Source organism: Rhinoraja longicauda, chromosome 20, assembly GCF_053455715.1.
Source record: "Rhinoraja longicauda isolate Sanriku21f chromosome 20, sRhiLon1.1, whole genome shotgun sequence".
NCBI lineage: Eukaryota > Metazoa > Chordata > Chondrichthyes > Rajiformes > Arhynchobatidae > Rhinoraja > Rhinoraja longicauda.
This window is the reverse complement of record NC_135972.1, coordinates 17,255,006-17,273,275: the sequence shown is the minus strand read 5'-3', so window position 1 is coordinate 17,273,275 and position 18,270 is coordinate 17,255,006. Positions and strand designations below refer to the sequence as shown.

Sequence of the window (18,270 nt, the reverse complement as noted above, 5' to 3'; positions counted from 1 at the left end):
CACTGGCCACATGGGGAACCCTGTCGCCTCCAGCCCCACAGCACAGGGACTGGTCAGCCTCACTGAGGTTTATGCACAAGCTGATCAGGAAGGCCAGCTCTGTCTGGGTTGCCCCCTCGACTCAGTATAGGCGGTGGGAGAGGGAAGAATGATGGCAAAGATAACATCGCTGCTGGACAACGACTCCCACTCCATGCAGGACACTGTCACTGCACTGAGTAGCTCCTTCAGTGACAGACTCCTTCACCCCAAGTGTGTGAAGGAGAGATATCGGAGGTCCTTCCTTCCCGCTGCTGTGAGACTGCACAACCAGCACTGCTCCCAGCAGACCAGTCAACAGACCGGTTAACAGTAACAGTAAAGAAAACACAGTAAATGATGACAATTATCCTTATCTTTATTTTCTTTTATAATGAATGTCTCTTGCTATCCACTTTGCTGCTGTAACTCTGCAAAATTTCCCGGTGTTGTACAAATAAAGGAATATATTATTATTATTATTACTAACCTCCAACAGACTGTCACCAACGAGGGTGACCAGCAAACGCTTCCCGCTCTCCTCCCGTATCAATGAGGCGTTCTCTGAGGCATACATGCATGTGAAATCAAACATGGCCACGTCAGGTTGACCGTAATGGTTCATGGCAAAGTCCATCTGCGGCAGTAAGTGATGGGTCGAGAAGTCGGCCGCCTCCCTCGCATAGTTCAGCAGTGCCTGCTGATTGACGTTATTCCGGGAGAGCAACTTCTCCGTGTCAGCAAAATCCTAACGAGGAAAAGCAGAGAGAACAAACATGATAGTCAACCCGCAACTTTGACCATATAGCTCATGGTTTATTGCATCAAAGATCTTACAGCACGGGCAGAATGAGACGGATCGGGTCTGCGGCAGACCTTGTAAAGCAATCTACCCTTCTTCAGACCCGTCTCGACCCAAAACGACACCCATTCCTTCTCTCCAGAGATGCTGCCTGTCCTGCTGAGTTACTCCAGCATTTTGTGTCCACCTTCGATTTAAACCAGCATCTGCAGTTCCTTCCTATGCAGATATTTAGAAGCTGCATGTTGAGTATTGTTTAGTTTAGTTTAGTTTTGAGATACAGCGCGGAAACAGGCCCTTCGGCCCACCGAGACCGCACCAACCAGCGATCCCCGCACACTAACACTATCCTATACATTCAAGGGACATATTTCAATTTTTACTGAAGCCAATGAACCTACAAACCTGCATGTCTTTGGAGTGTGGGAGGAAACCGGAGCACCCGGAGAAAACCCACGCAGGTCACGGGGAGAACGTACAAACTCTGTACAGACAGCACCCATAGTCAGGATCAAACCCGGGAATCTGGCGCTGTGAGGCAGCAACTCTACCGCTACACCACCGTGCTACCTAATGATCTGATAAGTTCATAAGTGTGAGGAGCAAAATTAATCCAATACAATTGCTCTACTCTTTTTAATCTCTTTTCTACCTGTAAATCTAGCACCATTTCTAGTTGTTAATTATATTCTGCACTGTTTGTTTCCCAGTGCTCTTTACCTATTCTACTCGAGTTTGCCGATTGTATTTATGTATAATATCTGATTTGATTGGATAGCATGCAAAACAAAGCTTTTCACTGTACACATGAAATAATAAATTGAAACATCGGACTTTGTCTTCCAAACTGGAAGAAAATATGACAAAATGAATCAGAATGGCCGAATGCTTGCTGACAGTTGTTGCTTATATTTTTCGTATTAGAGAAATTTTGAATGATATACCACGGATGTTCATATCCTTGAGGCAAGATTACATTCTAAATGTTCGCTGAGATTTCGAAGGCTCTATCTTGCGTTTTTACTTGCTGTTACATTTGTCACAGGCTCGAATCACACTGAGGGCATTTACTGGTTTACACCAGATCTCCAGGGGATCCATCGAACCGAGGCTGTATCTTTAATGAAAACATAAAATACCGGAAACATTCAGCAAGTCAGGCAGAATCTGTGGAAAGAGAAACAGAGTCTACCTTTCAGGCCAATGACCCTTTGTAAAAAAAACGGTGTCTCTTTCCACAGATGCTACCTGACCTGCTGAGTGTTTCCGGCACTTTCTGCTCTTTTTCAGAAGGTTGTAGGTTGTATTTGTTACAATGTGAGGCGTTATAGGTTGAAATACAAACAAGGAGTTTGGGTGTTTACAATCAGAGGCTGGAATCTACTCGAGTGGCCCCATAGCAGAAATGTCCACGTCGCAGGGCTGGAAACTGGAAGTGTCCTGAGCTAATTCTGCTACCACCATCGTCTACTGTACAAGTGATGGCTCCCTCTGATTGTCGCCGGAAGCTTGCGCCCTTTTCAGGACAGACGATGACAGCGATGTAACATTTGAAACATGGATGATGGACACGAAAGAAGAAGAAGATCTACTCGAGTGGTTCAGGGATTCACATATAAATTAACTTTGCACATCTTGCCAAGGTTCTGGAGATCCCCCCCTGCCTCCCGTGTGTTTAGACCCCAGTGTTGCTGCAGCAGTTGAAGAGGTAACAACAGCCCACCCACCTGCAGAATCACTCCTTTCTCCAGCAAACTCGGCTTCTTTGCAGTCATGACGAAGTAGTGTGTGTCATCTTTATAGTAAACGATGTTTTCCAAATTTACACCTGGGGATAATAACAGCGGCACGTTAAACACAGAAGCAGGAACGTTCATCATGGTGAACAAATTCAAACAAGGGCTCATTTCTGAATCCAACAAATGCAAACCGCAGTCGTCTGGTCAGGAACAAGGATCTAATGGTCCTCGGGGTGAATACCTCAGATGACACCTGGTGCTGCCTTTGCGGAGTTTGTACTTGTGGGTTTCTTTTCCCCCAGGATGCTCTGGTTTCCTCCTACATCCCAAAGACATACAAGTCGGAAGGTTAATGGGCTACTGTCAATTCATCCCAGTATGTTGACGGGTGCTGGAGTCTGGAGGGAGAGGGGGGGGGGGGGGGGGGTGGAGAGGGACGATGGGAATGAGGGAGAGTAAAATGAGATTAGTGTAAATGGGGTGCTGCTTGGTGTGGAGTCGGTGGGCAGAAGGGCCTGTTTCCATGCTGTTTGGCTCCAGCAGTTTCTTGCTGTGGGCACCTATCCCAGGAATGAATGTGCTGCTCTTGCAGGGCACCCGCTACAATTCATTGAAAAGATGCCGAGAATAAAAAGGTTAAGAATGAGGTTTAGGTGGCATCGACCAGACCTGCGAGAAAGTGAAAAGTTGATCAGTTCCACACGTTGTGATAATTGAAGGATTTAGAGTCACAGTTATAGAGAAATGCAGCACAGAAACAGGCCCTGACCATCGAACATTCATCAATCCTACATAAATCCCATTTATTTATTCTCCCCACGTTCCCATCAACTGCTCTCAGATTCTAGCACTGAAGGTCACCTCACCTTCTGTCTCCTTTCTCTGTTCGTTTACTTATTTACTTATTTATCTATTTATTCATTTCCCTATGTTCTCTAAATCTCTGTAAAGCGTCTTTGAGTATATGAAAAGCGCTATATAAATAAAATGCATTATTATTATTATTATTATTATTACGCAGTTGGGGCAACTTACAATAGCCAATAAACCCACTGATCTGCAAGTCTTTGGGGTGTGGGAAGAAACTGAAGCACCCGGAGAAACCCACACGGTCAGAGAGACGGTGTTAAACAACAGAGGTCGGGATTGAACCCGGGTCCCCGGTGCTGGCTCTACTGGTTGTGCCACTGGACAGTCATGTCCCCAAGTGCAATAACTTGTGGCTAGGGATGCGACCTAGGGAGGCCACAGTTTAAGAATAAGGGGTAGGCCATTTAGAACGGAGATGAGGAAGAACTTTTTCAGTCAGAGAGTGGTGAAGGTGTGGAATTCTCTGCCTCAGAAGGCAGTGGAGGCCAGTTCGTTGGATGCTTTCAAGAGAGAGCTGGATAGAGCTCTTAAGGATAGCGGAGTGAGGGGGTATGGGGAGAAGGCAGGAACGGGGTACTGATTGAGAGTGATCAGCCATGATCGCATTGAATGGCGGTGCTGGCTCGAAGGGCTGAATGGCCTACTCCTGCACCTATTGTCTATTGTCTATTGACTTTCACATAAGAGCTGGACTGTGCAGGGGTGGTGTCAGAGAGCACTTGCTGATGCAGGGAACGTGGGACCCTCTTCCCCCAACAGTCCGAGCGTGCCCCTGCCCTCCCTTCGCCGAGCTGAGTGGACATCAACCTGTTTCTGCCCGCAGGTCTTTAAAAAACTTTTGATTGAAGATGAAGGCCACGCCGCTGATCTCCTCCACCCGGGCCTCGTCCCGCGTGTGCCGGTTGATGAAGTTGGCAGTGATGGCGATCGCCAGCTTCCCACGGAACTCCTTCCTGCGAAACCCTGCAACGGGAACAGAGGGTGATCATTCCTGGGCCACCATCAGCGGGGCGCTCACTGAGCCTGGCCCAGCTGTGATGGGATCGCTTATCAGAAACAGGGACTCACTATTAAGGCCAATGCAACCTCTCACATTGTCTTGTGCAAGCAGACTGTTACAGCATTTGTGAAAAGATTCTCAGTGCGAGATATAGGAGGTTCTGTGAACATAACGGAGCAGAAAGCAGAAGATGGACGAAGGGCAGACTCATGAAATAGGCCGACGTTTGGCTGATGAAGTTTGGTGCAGAAAGGGGCAAAGTGATACATACGGTACAAAGAGAAATGAGAGGTAATTTAAAGAATAAAATATTAAAGGGGTTCAAGGATGGAAGTATTAGGATGAAGACACACAAATCCTTGCAGAACAATTTAACAAGGCTGATAAAACGTATGAGATTGCTGTCTTTACACTGTCACCTCCAATGTACAACATCAAGGAAATTATGGTAAAACTACAATAGAATCCGGCCGGACCAACAGGAGCAATGGCTTCATATCCCAGCACCAATCCTCAGGATGGATGTACAAAATCTCAAGCACTTGCAGAAGAGATTTCCCGGAAGTTTAGCCGAGGGCTGAGCTATTAGTGAAGTTGGGAGTGTGCTGGGGTAGCTGGTGACCTACTACATTAGGGATAGTCAACATACATTTGATGTGTTCGACACCACAATGGGTTGTAATGGAGTACACAAGGATAAACTGTTCCAGTGGTTGCAAGATTATTAGGTAGTACTCAGATTTAGATCAGTGGGAAGCTGAGAGTTTATCTTTTAACAAAGTAAGTTATGTTCAGCTGCCTGTAAACATTTCTGGAACAGATTCAGTAATATCTTTCAATTGGGAGTTGGATAATAAATATTTAAAAAAATAAAAATTGCAACTTTATAGGGAAAGAACTGTGGAGTGGGAGTAAATGGATTGCTTTGTCGAAGGGCTGGCATAACCAAATCGCCCCTTTTGTATTGTGTGATCCAATTACTCCCACTGACACAACACATTCAAAAGCCTCAACACACAACTACTTCACATATACCAGTCACATAGAACTCAAGCATTCAGCAAAGAGGTCATGGCCAGACCATGAGTTTCTTTCTCATTGGTTTAAAGATAATTATGCTTCTACAATTGACTGGATCTTAGCCCCAAGTGCAGACAAGGCCATGGTATAAGTCCTATGTGAAAGACGACCCTTCCACGAGTCGACTCTCCTCAGTGCTGCATGTTCGATTCTCAGCCCAAGGGTCTGCCGTGGGACATTAAACCACCAGCAGGTTGGGAAGTGAGACGGCTGACCAAAGAAGTGACGTGAAGTATTGAAAGAGTTCGTCTGTGCCCGTGGAAGGTCCTCAAGGTGACCCGGACAATCCTGGCCAGTCCACGGGGCACTGAATCTCACATTTCCCTCCTCCACTGTACTTCCCCCTGTCGCTGTTGCTCGCTCCCTCTTCCTCCCTATCCAATGAACTTTGCTCTCTCTCCCTTCCCCTGTTGAATAAAACTTCTTCTCTGCATTCCTGTTCAATTAAATTAATTCTCTCTCCAATGAACTCCACTCCCTCATCCTCCAATGAAGCATTCTCTCTCTCCCCCCCCCCTGTCAATTAATCTTGTTCTCTATCACTCCCCTGTCCTATGAATCTTCCTCTCATTCAAACCTGAGGGACAGCATCCCATATTCTGTTTTACATTTCCCTCCATCTCCTTGTCTGACCCCTTTTTGACTCCTTCACCCATCGGGCAATGACATCAGCCCCTCATCTGTATCCACCTGTCACTTGCCGGGCTTTGCACCACCCCCACCTCTCTTTTTCAACTTTCTCGTCCGTTCTCTGTCAGTCTGAAAAAGGCTCACAACCCAAAAAGGCGTCTGTCCATTCCCTTCACAGATGCTGCCCGACCCGCTGAGCCCCTCCAGCATTGATCTTTTCCTGCTGTCTTCTCCTGACCTCTTCCTCTGGTCCGATGAACATTGCTCCCTCTCCCAATCCTTTTCTTTGGGCCACTGAACACTGCTCTCTCTCCCAATCCCTCCTTAGGTCCAGGCAGCACTGCTCTCTGTCTCCTTCGGCCCCCACATTGCCACGCGCTCCTTACCTTCCAGCGTGTTCCTTCGCCCATCAGCACCAATCACGACTTCAAACTCAAACTGTGCCACTTTGTTGGTTGGAGGGTTAATGTCTGCTCTCCATCCAGCGTCTGCAATGAGAAGTGAGATCCATCTTTTAGCGGAGGGTGTGGGGCTGGGCTGGGTGCCCTCTCACTCAGCCCGTGACGACACGGGCTCCCAGGAACCCAGCCCTTGTCATCTGAGAGTAGCTGCCTCACGCTACTGAGAGAAGGAAGACAGAATTCCTAGCACCCACCACAGACTCTGAGCAATTGCCAGCCATTGCACCCACCACGAGGTGCAGCCTGCTGAATCGTGTTCCCAAGCTCCCAGTCTGTTGCCCAATAGGTTGAGGTACATCACTGGACTCCAGGAATCACTTGTTAAATGTGGTGGAAGTTCCCCTCCTCTGCCCATTCAGGTAATGATTTCAGACCCTCAGATGAAAATATTATTTCCTCAATTCATTCTCACCCTGGTAGTTTCTCGTCTCTATTATAAAGGAAATGTGACCTTCCTATCTATCACCAGGAGATCCTAAGGAGCTGTATAGCCAATTCATTTGCACTCGGCAAACGAGGTAGCCCATGGCCACGTACAGCAAGGCCTGGGCAATATTCAGAGACGGGCTGATCAATGCCAAATATTCAGAGACGGGCTGATCAATGCCAAACATTCAGAGACGGGCTGATCAATGCCACATAACAATGATGCCAACCAATGACCATCTCCAGCCAGAGATCGGCTCATCACCCATTCTTGGTATTCAATAACATTATCAACACCCAGTCCCCCAACTATCAACAACCTGGGGACCCTCCCCTGGCCAGAAACTCAGTTGGGCCAGCCAGGAAAATACTCTGGCACCGAGTAGCCCAGAAGGCTTTGCAGAAGAAGCTTATGGTTGATCATGGACTCATGATGTCCCAGTGATGGAACAACAGGAAATAGTCCAGTGAATCTGTTGAGAGCCTTTCTGGAGCAAGACTAAAAACCAGGCGGTGCAAACTCCCCAAAGGTATTCCAGCAGCGTAACTAATCAACACCTTCTGTTCAAAACAGGGAGGGGTAAACCTAGTTATTCCATCCAGTGAAGTTAACACCAGTGCCAGGAATCTTGTTGGGGTAATAAACTGTATGGAGTCTGTGCTTGGACATATATCAGTAACTAAATGGTACAAGGACAGATTTGTTAAAGAACAAGTCTGGCTTGCCAACTAAACTGAGGTTTTTGAAGAAGCGATGAAAGGATTTGTGTGGATAATACAGCTAACATTGCATACAAGGACTTTTAAATGTGACATATTAAAGATTTATTCGGACATCTGAAGTCCATTTATTTCAAGGGCCAGTTGGCTGTGTTTACAGAAATAGCAAAGGAACAAAAAGCGGGATGCTTCATTTGTTAGTTCTTGCGTAATACACAACGCTAACTTCAACTACAAATATCTATGGGTTTTTTGTTTATTAGATATTATCTCTATGCATTGTGTTTACAAGCTGTTGTGCTTCTGCAAATAAGAGTTTGATTGTTCTGCTGTCAGTACATATGACAATTAGACACTCTTGACTCTCGATTCAGACAAGATAGAAGTTAGAGTCATAGAGTTAACACAGCATAGAAACAGGCCCATCAGCCCAACTGACCAAGGTGCCTACCTGAGCTATTCTCATTTGCATACATTTGTTCATATCCTTCTAAACATTTCCTATTGATGAACCTGTCCAAATGTCATTTAAACATTGCAATTGCAACCAACATCATTGTGAACAGTTTCTGCACCCTCTCTAGCTTAATCACAATCCTTTCCTGTGGTATGGTGACCAGAATTGCACACCATATTCCAAGTGTTGTCTCGGTGCTGTCTCGTAACACAGCATCCCAGTTCTTGTACACTTGCCTTCTTCACCACCCTTTCTACATGGGTCACACAAGGAAGGTGCAGCAGTTTTTGCCTTAAGTTCACCTGCCTTTGGAAACACATGCACACACACATACGTGCGAGTGCACATACACACAGACATGTGAATGCACATTCAGGCACACACGCAGACATGCATCCACACAGACTTGCAAACACGCACAGATCCCGATCATGATAGATACAGTATAAATCACTCACGAGGGTTTTTCTGGCCCCTGGGTGGGAGCAGCCCACGGAACTCCACGTTGAGATGAATTTCCGTCCCCAGGAGCAAGGCAATCTTCAACAGGACTAGCTGGAGTTGACGGATACCTGCCAGGACAGGATGAACATTTGCATTTGATTACTCCCTGGACAGAAATAAATGCCCTTGTCTGCATTTTCTCTCAGCCATGGCCACATGGCAGATGCTGCCACGCCGACACTCTTCGGCCAACCCTGCTCCTTCTCCCTTGAACTAAGTCACCACATCCCATGCGTTGAACCACAGACAAGGCACAAGGACAGGGTTCCCATCGTGAAGCACAGCCTGGGACACTTGTGTCACTGGCAAATAAGGTGTAATTGGATTTTCAGGGTTGGACAGAGTCAAAGCAGTCACCAGGACTGATGTTCCGAGTGATTACTGCTCAGATGGGGCTGAGATGGTTGTAAATTGAATGGAAGTTAAAACTGAGATGGACATTGAGATGGGAAGATACAGGCGGGGCATCAACTGGACTCGGCTGAATTTTATGAGGGCAAAGAATGCCAACTAATCCAGCATTCTTCATTTCAGTAAAAAACAATGCAAAGCTCTACCCCCGGGTTGCATTAGGGAAAACATCCCCCCAGTGAATGCCCCTGCCTAGATCAGTATGTCAGTGAGAGCGGCTGTGAGTGAGGCAGGCTCAGCATGCTGTGTTTCACCAGGTGAAGTGTAATGTAGACAGTGCAGCCAAAAGGAAGAAAGGTGCTCACTGATATGGTCAATGGCTCCAGCACAGAACTTCCCGTAGATCTTCTTAGCCCCTATGTTCCGCAGGTCCTGAATCGTGTACGGCCACAAGTGCAGGACGTTGTTCCTAGAGAAGGTGTCACGCTTTTCCACGACGATGACTTTGGCTCCGAGAAACATGAGCTCGATGGCCGTGCGTAGGCCACAGGGCCCCGCACCGATTACCAGACACTGCAAGAGACAACACGGTGGCAAAGGGTTAATGGGGCAAACAGGCAGCACCACTGACCACAGCCTGCAGTGTGGGATGGAGAACGGCTGCTGGTGGACTCTGGCAGTGCTGAGAAACAGCACGGGAGACCCGGTTAGATGGGAGGAAAGGCTGTGGCTCGGGCACATAGCAAAGCCTGAGCAGAGAGTGTACGGGAGGCTCAGTGCAGACACAATGCACCCTGTACACTTCAATGCCATTCCCAGCAAAGGGGAGAGCCATGAGGAGGTCACTGTGCCAAAGCATGCCCAATGGGGACAACCCCAGACTCATCTGCACCCTCAGACCGGGCTGCAGGTGGCCTGCGTTTCCACAGTGTTCTTTGTTCCACTCTTCCTTCACGATCGAACTGCGCGAGAGGCAACTGGATGTCTGGGAAGATGCTGGCTCCGGTGTGGAGCAACTTTGTTTGCACAGGTGGATCACTGAATGGAAATAAGCATTCACAAATATATCACGTCCTACTGAATGCCGCACGCTGACTTATTGCCCTGGCCTTGTCATGTCCCAACCTCTCTAATCCCTGTGTACCTCAATTAAATTATAGCTTTTAACTTACTCCTAAATATCTGGGTTCTTTTAAATATAAATCCCAGATCTCCAGTTGGATTTGAGCTTAGAACTCGCTCCTGGTTGTCCACTGTTCTAAGTATTAGCACTTCCTGCAGAAGCAGGATGTCTTTAATTAATTCATCGGTGAGATGTGGACATAATTGGCAAGGATAGCATGCACTATCCTGTATAGCCTTTGGTACCAAATGGAGTCTTACGGCATAAAGAAATAGCCCTTGAAATCCATTGCTTCTATCATGCACCCATTTACACTAATCCTACACTAATCCCATTTTATCCTCCCAACTCCCGTCAACCCCCCCCCCCCCCCAAATTCGACCCTTCACCTACACACAGGTTTTTGGGATGTGGTAGAAAAACAGAGAGTACAGAGGAAGCCCCAGAGGGTGACATGGAGGAAGTGCAAACTCCTCACAGGCAACACAGGAATTCAGAATGGAACCCAGTCACTGAAGCTGACAGGCAGTAGTTCTATAAACTGTGCCACTGTGCCACCCTCATCTGGATGAGAACTTGAGGTACAAGGTATGGGGGAGTTTGCATTAATTAGCCATCTCACCATTGGCATTAATCAGATGAGCTGTGCAGATACTTTATCGCTCTCCTGAACCACTGGCCGGCAGAGGTGAGAGACAGGGAGATATAGGGAGGGATTGACAGGCAGAGATAGATAGATTCGTGATTAGTACGGATGCCAGGGGTAATGGGGAGAAAGCAGGAGAATGGGGTTAGGAGCGAGAGATAGATCAGCCACGATTGAATGGCGGAGTAGACTTGATGGGCCAAATGACCTAATTCTGCTCCTATCATATGACCTGATGACCCTTGTGAGGGGGGCATGACTTGCAGTGGAGGACAAGGGGTAGGGGTTTGTAAGGTGAGAGATCTGGATGAGCTGAGATACGATGATACAAAGATCGGTAGAGGGGCAGATAGAATAGAGTAGCAGAAGGACTTGGACAGGTTGGGAGAGTGGGCAAAGACGTGGCAGATGGAATACAGCATTGCAAATTGTGGAGTCATGCATTTTGGTAGTAGGAATAAAGGGGAGAATATTTTCTAAATGGGGAGAGAATTCAGAAATTGGAAGCGCAAAGGGACTTGGGAGTGTCAGTGCAGGGTTCCCAAAAAGTTAATTTGCAAGTCGAATCGAAAGTAAGGAAGGCAAATGCAATGCTGGCATTTATTTTGAGAGGATTAGAATATAAAAACAGGGATGTAATGCTGAGGCTTTATAAGGCACTGGTCAGACTGTATTTGGAGTATCGTGAGTAGTTTTGTGCCCCATATCTGAGGAAGGATGTGCTGGCATTGGAGAGGGTCCAGAAGAGGTTTACAAGAATGAGCCCAGGAATGATTGGGTTAACATATGATGAGTGTTTGACAGGACTGGGCTTGTACTTGCTGGAGTTTAGAAGGATGAGGGGGGACCTAATTGAAACTTACCAAATAGTGAAAGGGCTGGATAGAGTGGATGTGGAGAGGATGTTTCAACTAGTTGGAGAGTCCAGGACCAGAGACCGTAGCCTCAGAATAAAATGACGTACCTTTAGAAAGGAGCTGAGGAAGAATTTCTTTAGTCGGAGGGTGGTGAATCTGTGGAATTTATTGCCACCGATGTCTGTGGAGGCCGTCAATGGATATTTTTACGGGGGAGATTGACAGATTCTTGATTAGTGCGGGTGTCAGGGGTTATGGGGAGAAAGCAGGAGATCGGGGTTGAGAGGGAAAGATAGATCAGCCAGGGCGGCACGGTAGCGCAGCGGTAGAGTTGCTGCTTTACAGCGAATGCAGCGCCGGAGACACAGGTTCGATCCTGACTACGGGTGCTGCACTGTAAGGAGTTTGTACGTTCTCCCCGTGACCTGCGTGGGTTTTCTCCGAGATCTTCGGTTTCCTCCCACACTCCAAAGACGTACAGGTATGTAGGTTAATTGGCTGGGTAAATGTAAAAATTGTCCCTAGTGGGTGTAGGATAGTGTTAATGTACGGGGATCACTGGGCGGCACGGACTTGGAGGGCCGAAAAGGCCTGTTTCCGGCTGTAGATATATGATATGATATGATATGATATGATGGAATGGCAGAATAGACTTGATGGGCCAAATGGCCTAATTCTGCTCCTATGACATGATCGTGAGCTCTGGATAAGCTGAGAGTGGCAGCAGTTTTACCTTTGTATTGGCACAGGCTGTGTTCTTCTTGTAGTCCTTGTGACTGCCTCGCTTGTCTATCTTTGCAAAGAGTGCTTTTGCTTTCCAATAATTGAGTTTGGTCTTGAGCTTGGTGTAGAAGTTGGGGAAGTCGACGTTGCAGAGGCCCAGGTTATCGCACAGATCCAGGAAGCCTTTGAAAGAGCCCTTGCATGTTGTTGCCTGAATGAAGCGGTCGAACAGTATGTGTGATTGCTCGATGGTTGAAATTCCGTGGTCCCCCATGGTGGCAGGTGACTCTCCCGAGGTGGTCGGCTGGATTAATTATTTCTTCCTCTTCAGCTGATGGTTTCCCTCATTATGAACCTTCAAGAGCAGAAAGACAACAAAAAAAAGGGTTATTTACATCATCCCTCGAAAAACACCCATCACTTTGGGCCTGTGAAAGAAAAACAATGTCCCCTCTCATCTCCTGAAAGATCTCTCCCTGGCTGTGTGCTTCGCAGTGGAAGGAGATGTCTCATCATACCACGGTCCACAACAGGAGTTACACTTTCAATCAGCAACCAAGACAGAAACCCGCTCTGGGGAGAGGAACACATAGCTGCAGTCTGAGCACGCAGACAGCAAACTCATGGAACTCACAAGGAAAAAGCTAACAGTGGCCGTCACAATTAATCCCTGGACCATTGTTTCCAGAACCTAACCCTTCAATTATTTTCCTTGAGTTAGGGTGGAGAGTGATTTGCCCTTCATGTTGCACCTCCCCTGGAATGTTTGATGGGACAGTTGAGGAGGAACACCCCAGTGTACTTGACCTATGCTGATCAGTAAGTAGAGAAATGGTATTAGAGAAATAAACAGTGCAGATGGCAGACAATTCAGGACCTACGGTTACAATCCAAAGATATGAACAAAAACAAAAGGGAAATGTTGGATGCTTTGATCATGATTTACCACTATTCTCTCAACATAGCAATTGTCTCCTGGGATTCTAACGAAGTGTGGTAGCATAGTAAATCTAAGATCTTGCATTCCTGGCAGGCAGTCTAATAATGCCGGTTGTACAGAAGCTACAAGGACAAAGTGGCCAAACCCTGTACAAATAAAACAGCTAGCGTGGATTTGTAAAATGCATTATTATGTCGAAAACTAAAATCAAAACCCAAGTGGCCTGCATGACAAAGGAGATTGAGAAGACAATGAAGCAAAGCAAAAATGACATAGGTCAGGTGAATAATTCAAGAGATAACCAGGCTGAATGCAGTAAGCTGCGATGGGAGTTGACAAGGATAACAGAACAGCAGTTAACACTGCCCATAAATAGTAAAGATAGCACAAATGCTTCTCCAGGCACTTGAAAAGCATGTGTGTAGTACAGGTGGGGGGGAGTAAGGATGGGGGGGGGGGGGGTGTAAGGTTAGGATGAGGGGGCTGACCAAGAAGGTAAGTAACACATTGCAGCAGGGGGGAAGCTGAAATAATTAATAAATCTTTCACATTGATCATTACAACAGAGGAAGATGCCATTAATGTTTCCGCACAATTGGGGAGATCTGTGGTGAATATTGATAAGGAGCAGCTACAGGAAGGGCTGGCCATGTTTAAAGGTGGGGTGAATACTGCGGAAGCCCTGTCCATAGTCTTCCAACCCTTCCTCCGTGCAGGGGAGGAGCCAGAGCGCAGGAAATGGAAACTGGAACAACCTAGTTTCAAGAGGCCTGCAGAGACCGGCAACTAATGATTAGCCAATTTAACCTCAGCGATGGGTAACTTTTAGAAAGAATAATTAGGGACAATATTTACATCCTGAATTAATTTGAATGAATAGGTTTGAATGAATAAAGTTGAGCACAGTCCAGTTTGACCAACCTGCGTTCTTTTTTTGATGAGGGAACAGAAAAGGTGATAAGGATTTTCAAACTCATTTCAAAAATGTTTGACTCGCATCACTTTTAGTTTAATCACCTTGGTCCCCGTATTCTTGAACCCTCCACACTCTCTATCTGCTCTAACCATATCTACACAACTCAAACCTCTTATCCCTGGGACTTCCAGGTACACTCCCAACCAGTCTGAGAGACAACCTTTCTCTCCTTGCTCCGTTTCCTGTTACTGAACCAATTTCCCGTCTATGTTGTTGCAACCCTTTTTATTTGAGGAACTTCCACCTTGATGACCAGCCTATTATGTGGCATCCATAACAATGCCCCTTGGAAGTCCTACATTTCCTCATCAACATCATTATTTCAGGAAAAAACCTCCATGAAATTAACCGGACATGTGCAAGTCCTCCCAGGGTTACTGCAATGTTCTGTTCCCGTGAACTGTTCCTAACCTGAACAGTTTGCAGGTCGGAGATGCTGCTGCAAACCAAGTTGCCCTCCGGCAGACGATGCCTGCAGTCCCGCAGAACCCGGGGAGAGCAATTATATATTGCAATATATTATAGTTATAGAGCTATTCAGCACATGAAACATGCCCTTTGGCCCAATACGTCCATGTTGACCAAGTTGACTGACTGAGCTAATCACACTTGACTGCACAAGGATCAGATCCCTCCAAACCTTTCCTATTGATATACCTGTCCAAGTATCTTTTAAATGTCACCTGTGTAGAAAAGAACCGCAGATGCCAGTTTACACCGAAGATAGACACAAAATGCTGGAGTAACACAGCGGGACAGACAGCATCTCTGGAGAAGGAATGGGTGACGTTTCGGGTCGTTATCTGGCTTTGCAGTATCTTTGCTTTTGTAAGAATTATGTCAGAGGATTCTCGAACTTCTACGGTGTGAGTACAGTTGAGAGCATATTGACTGGTTGCATCATGGCCTGGTTCGGCAACTTGAATGCCCAGGAGTGAAGAAGACTGCAAAAAGATGTGAACATTGCCCAGTCCATCACGGGTTCTGATCTCCGCAACATCAAAGAGATTTACCGGAGTCAATAGATAATAGACAATAGGTGCAGGAGTAGGCCATTTGGCCCTTCGAGCCAGCACCACCATTCAATGTGATCATGGCTGATCCTGCCTTCTCCCCATACCCTCTGACTCCGCTATCCTTAAGAGCTCTATCTAGCTCTATCTTGAAAGCACTCAGAGAATTGGCCTCCACCGCCTTCTGAGGCAGAGAATTCCACAGATTTACAACTCTGACTGAAAAAGTTTTTCCTCATCTCCGTTCCAAATGGCCTACCCCTTATTCTTAAACTGTGGCCCCTGGTTCTGAACTCCCCCAACATTGGGAACATGTTTCCTGCCTCTAACGTGTCCAACCCCTTAATAATCTTATATGTTTCAATAAGATCCCCTCTCATCCTTCTAAATTCCAGTGTATACAAGCCGAGTTGATCCAGTCTTTCAACATACGACAGTCCCGACATTCCGGGAATTAACCTAGTGAACCTACGCTGCACGCCCTCAATAGCAAGAATATCCTTCCTCAAATTTGGAGACCAAAACTGCACACAGTACTCCAGGTGCAGTCTCACCAGGGCCCTGTACAACTGCAGAAGGACCTCTTTGCTCCTTTACTCAACTCCTCTTGTTATGAAGGCCAACATTCCATTGGCTTTCTTCACTGCCTGCTGTACCTGCATGCTTCCTTTCAGTGACTCATGCACTAGGATGAGTCGCTGCCTCATCAGAGACACACATCACCCTGCCCACACATTCACCTCACCCCTGCCATTGGGAAGAAGTTACATGAGCCTGAAAACTATAACGTCCAGGTTCTGGAACAGTTTCTTCTCTATAGCCATCAGGCTATTAAACACTACAACCTCAAATAAGCTCTGAACTACATAGACTATTATTGTTATTATTGTTTGTTTGCTTTTTATGTATACATATGTGTGCACGTATATATATGTGTGTGTGTGTGTGTGTGTGTGTGTGCATATATATATATATATATATATATATATATATATACAAGAAGGGTCTGAAGAAGGGTCTCAACCCAAAACATCACCCATTCCTTCTCTCCTGAGATGCTGCCTGACCTGCTGAGTTACTCCAGCATTTTGTGAATAAATACCTTCGATTTGTACCAGCATCTGCAGTTATTTTCTTATACTTATATATATATATATATATATATATGTATATGCGAGAATGTGTATATATACTCACACTGAACTGTTTTTTCTCGCTTTTTATATTGTTTAGTGTACTATGTTTACATATCCTGTTGTGCTGCTGCAAATAAGAATTTATTTGTTCTAACTGGGACATATGACAATAAAACACTCTTGACTTTCCTCAGCTGCTCAGGCAGCTTCTGCAGACAGATTTACAGAGTTCACCTTTCACATTGATGGAATAGCATTAATTCTAATTACCAAGTCAACAATCGTAACCCCTTAATCTCGAACTTCCAGTTTTATTTGCAGATCATTGATCTGAAATATTAGCCACTTCCCTACATCTATCTCTGAAGCATCTCCAACAGGTCTCCAGCTAGTACCTGCTCATCACTTTGCTTGCAGTGGGAGCTTGCTGTGCACGCTGGCTAGCCAGCTGCATTTCCCATGGTGTAACCTCGGCCAGGCTACTGAAACACTCAATGGCGGGTCCTAGGAACTGCAGGAGTGCAGTCCCTCTCCCCCAGGTCCCACTGATCCGATGTTCCTGACACAACATTTCCTGTGTGTTGTCACCTCACCCTCTTCCCCCTCCCCTGCTCTGCACATCTCCACTGTAGGTTCCACAAACGGCTCAGATCATGCTTGGGCCCCTGCTCTTTCCTGTCACCAATCAAGCACACACACATGTAGTGTGCAAAAGGTTGGAACAGCTGCAAGCTCTGAGGACTGTCAGAGATTCCACCAGCTGCACTCCATTTGGAGTCCACAGCAGTAGCAACAAGTGGGGGGGCGGATGGGGGCACAACTTAACCACAGCTGGTCAAACACCATCGACATGCTCTGCTGAGAAACCAGCACTGTCCCAGCTTACACAACCAGCAGGAAACCACCGCAGAGAGACAGTACAACAACCCTCCACGCAGCGTCAGAAGTCTCAATCTACACTGCTGGTCAAAGCCCTCGCCTCACATGTCCATCTCAGCTCAGCGAGTCTATGTCCACGTACACAGCAATCCCATTCCTCCACTAATGCTCCATGAAACTTCTCACAGACTCACATCACACAGACTGCAACCGGGGTCTTTAGCGCTGCGAGGCAGTGGCTCTACCAGCTGCACCACTAGTACACGTGAAACTCTCGCCGAATGAATTTTGTCGCGGGTGTAGAATGTGCCTCAGAGAGGCACTGGGATACTGACCGTATCCCAGAGATAGACACTGACAGACACTGACCGCAATGGATTAAGTTCGCGTCTCATAATACAGCCCACACAAAGTCAGTTATGGGAATCCAGTGTGCATCAGGACCATAAAAAGCACTGCCACACTTGAGCTTAAATCTCCAAACCAACCACTGAAAGCAGCTGATACACAAACACAGGCTTTCTCCCAAAACCAACAGTATTCACAGCTGGCAGCCAGTGTGTGTCGACAACGAGGCAGGGGCTGCACTGCCAAGCTCAGCTGCTCTAACTCAATCTGTGCCGTCATCAGGACAGGCAGTCCCATTGACGGGGACACCAGCCACTGCTATATGCCGCCAACCAGGCATTATTCCTTTTTTGGGAATGCAGTTGAGGTGGAAGAAGCTGAAAATCCAAAGAATATTTGCACTGCATTCACCTCAGCTGAACTGTCCCAAACCCATCTGCAAAAGTGCAAAACACACATAGAGGCAGAAAAAGAGGATAACGTTTCCCGTTTCTCTCTCCCTCCTTCCCTTTCCATATCTCTCCCTCTCTCTTTCCATCTCTCCCTCTTTCCCTCCATCACCCTCTCTCTC

General features: G+C 46.7%; 1 protein-coding gene across 15 annotated transcripts in view; it reads right to left on the bottom strand.

Moving 5' to 3' along the window:
* LOC144603593 (F-actin-monooxygenase MICAL3-like) overlaps positions 1-18,270 on the bottom strand; it is a 201,670-nt gene that overhangs the window by 144,431 nt on the left and 38,969 nt on the right. For all 15 annotated transcript variants that reach the window (XR_013548640.1, XM_078417027.1, XM_078417030.1 and 12 more), the window contains exons 2-8: positions 12,418-12,762; positions 9,424-9,631; positions 8,662-8,775; positions 6,526-6,627; positions 4,237-4,392; positions 2,548-2,648; positions 509-766 (exon numbers count right to left, since the gene is read on the bottom strand). Coding sequence is in view for 14 of the 15 variants with exons in the window: in XM_078417027.1 (XP_078273153.1) it covers positions 509-766; positions 2,548-2,648; positions 4,237-4,392; positions 6,526-6,627; positions 8,662-8,775; positions 9,424-9,631; positions 12,418-12,681 (1,203 nt within the window). In the remaining variant the exon portion in view is untranslated. The remainder of the gene's footprint in view (positions 1-508; positions 767-2,547; positions 2,649-4,236; positions 4,393-6,525; positions 6,628-8,661; positions 8,776-9,423; positions 9,632-12,417; positions 12,763-18,270) is intronic.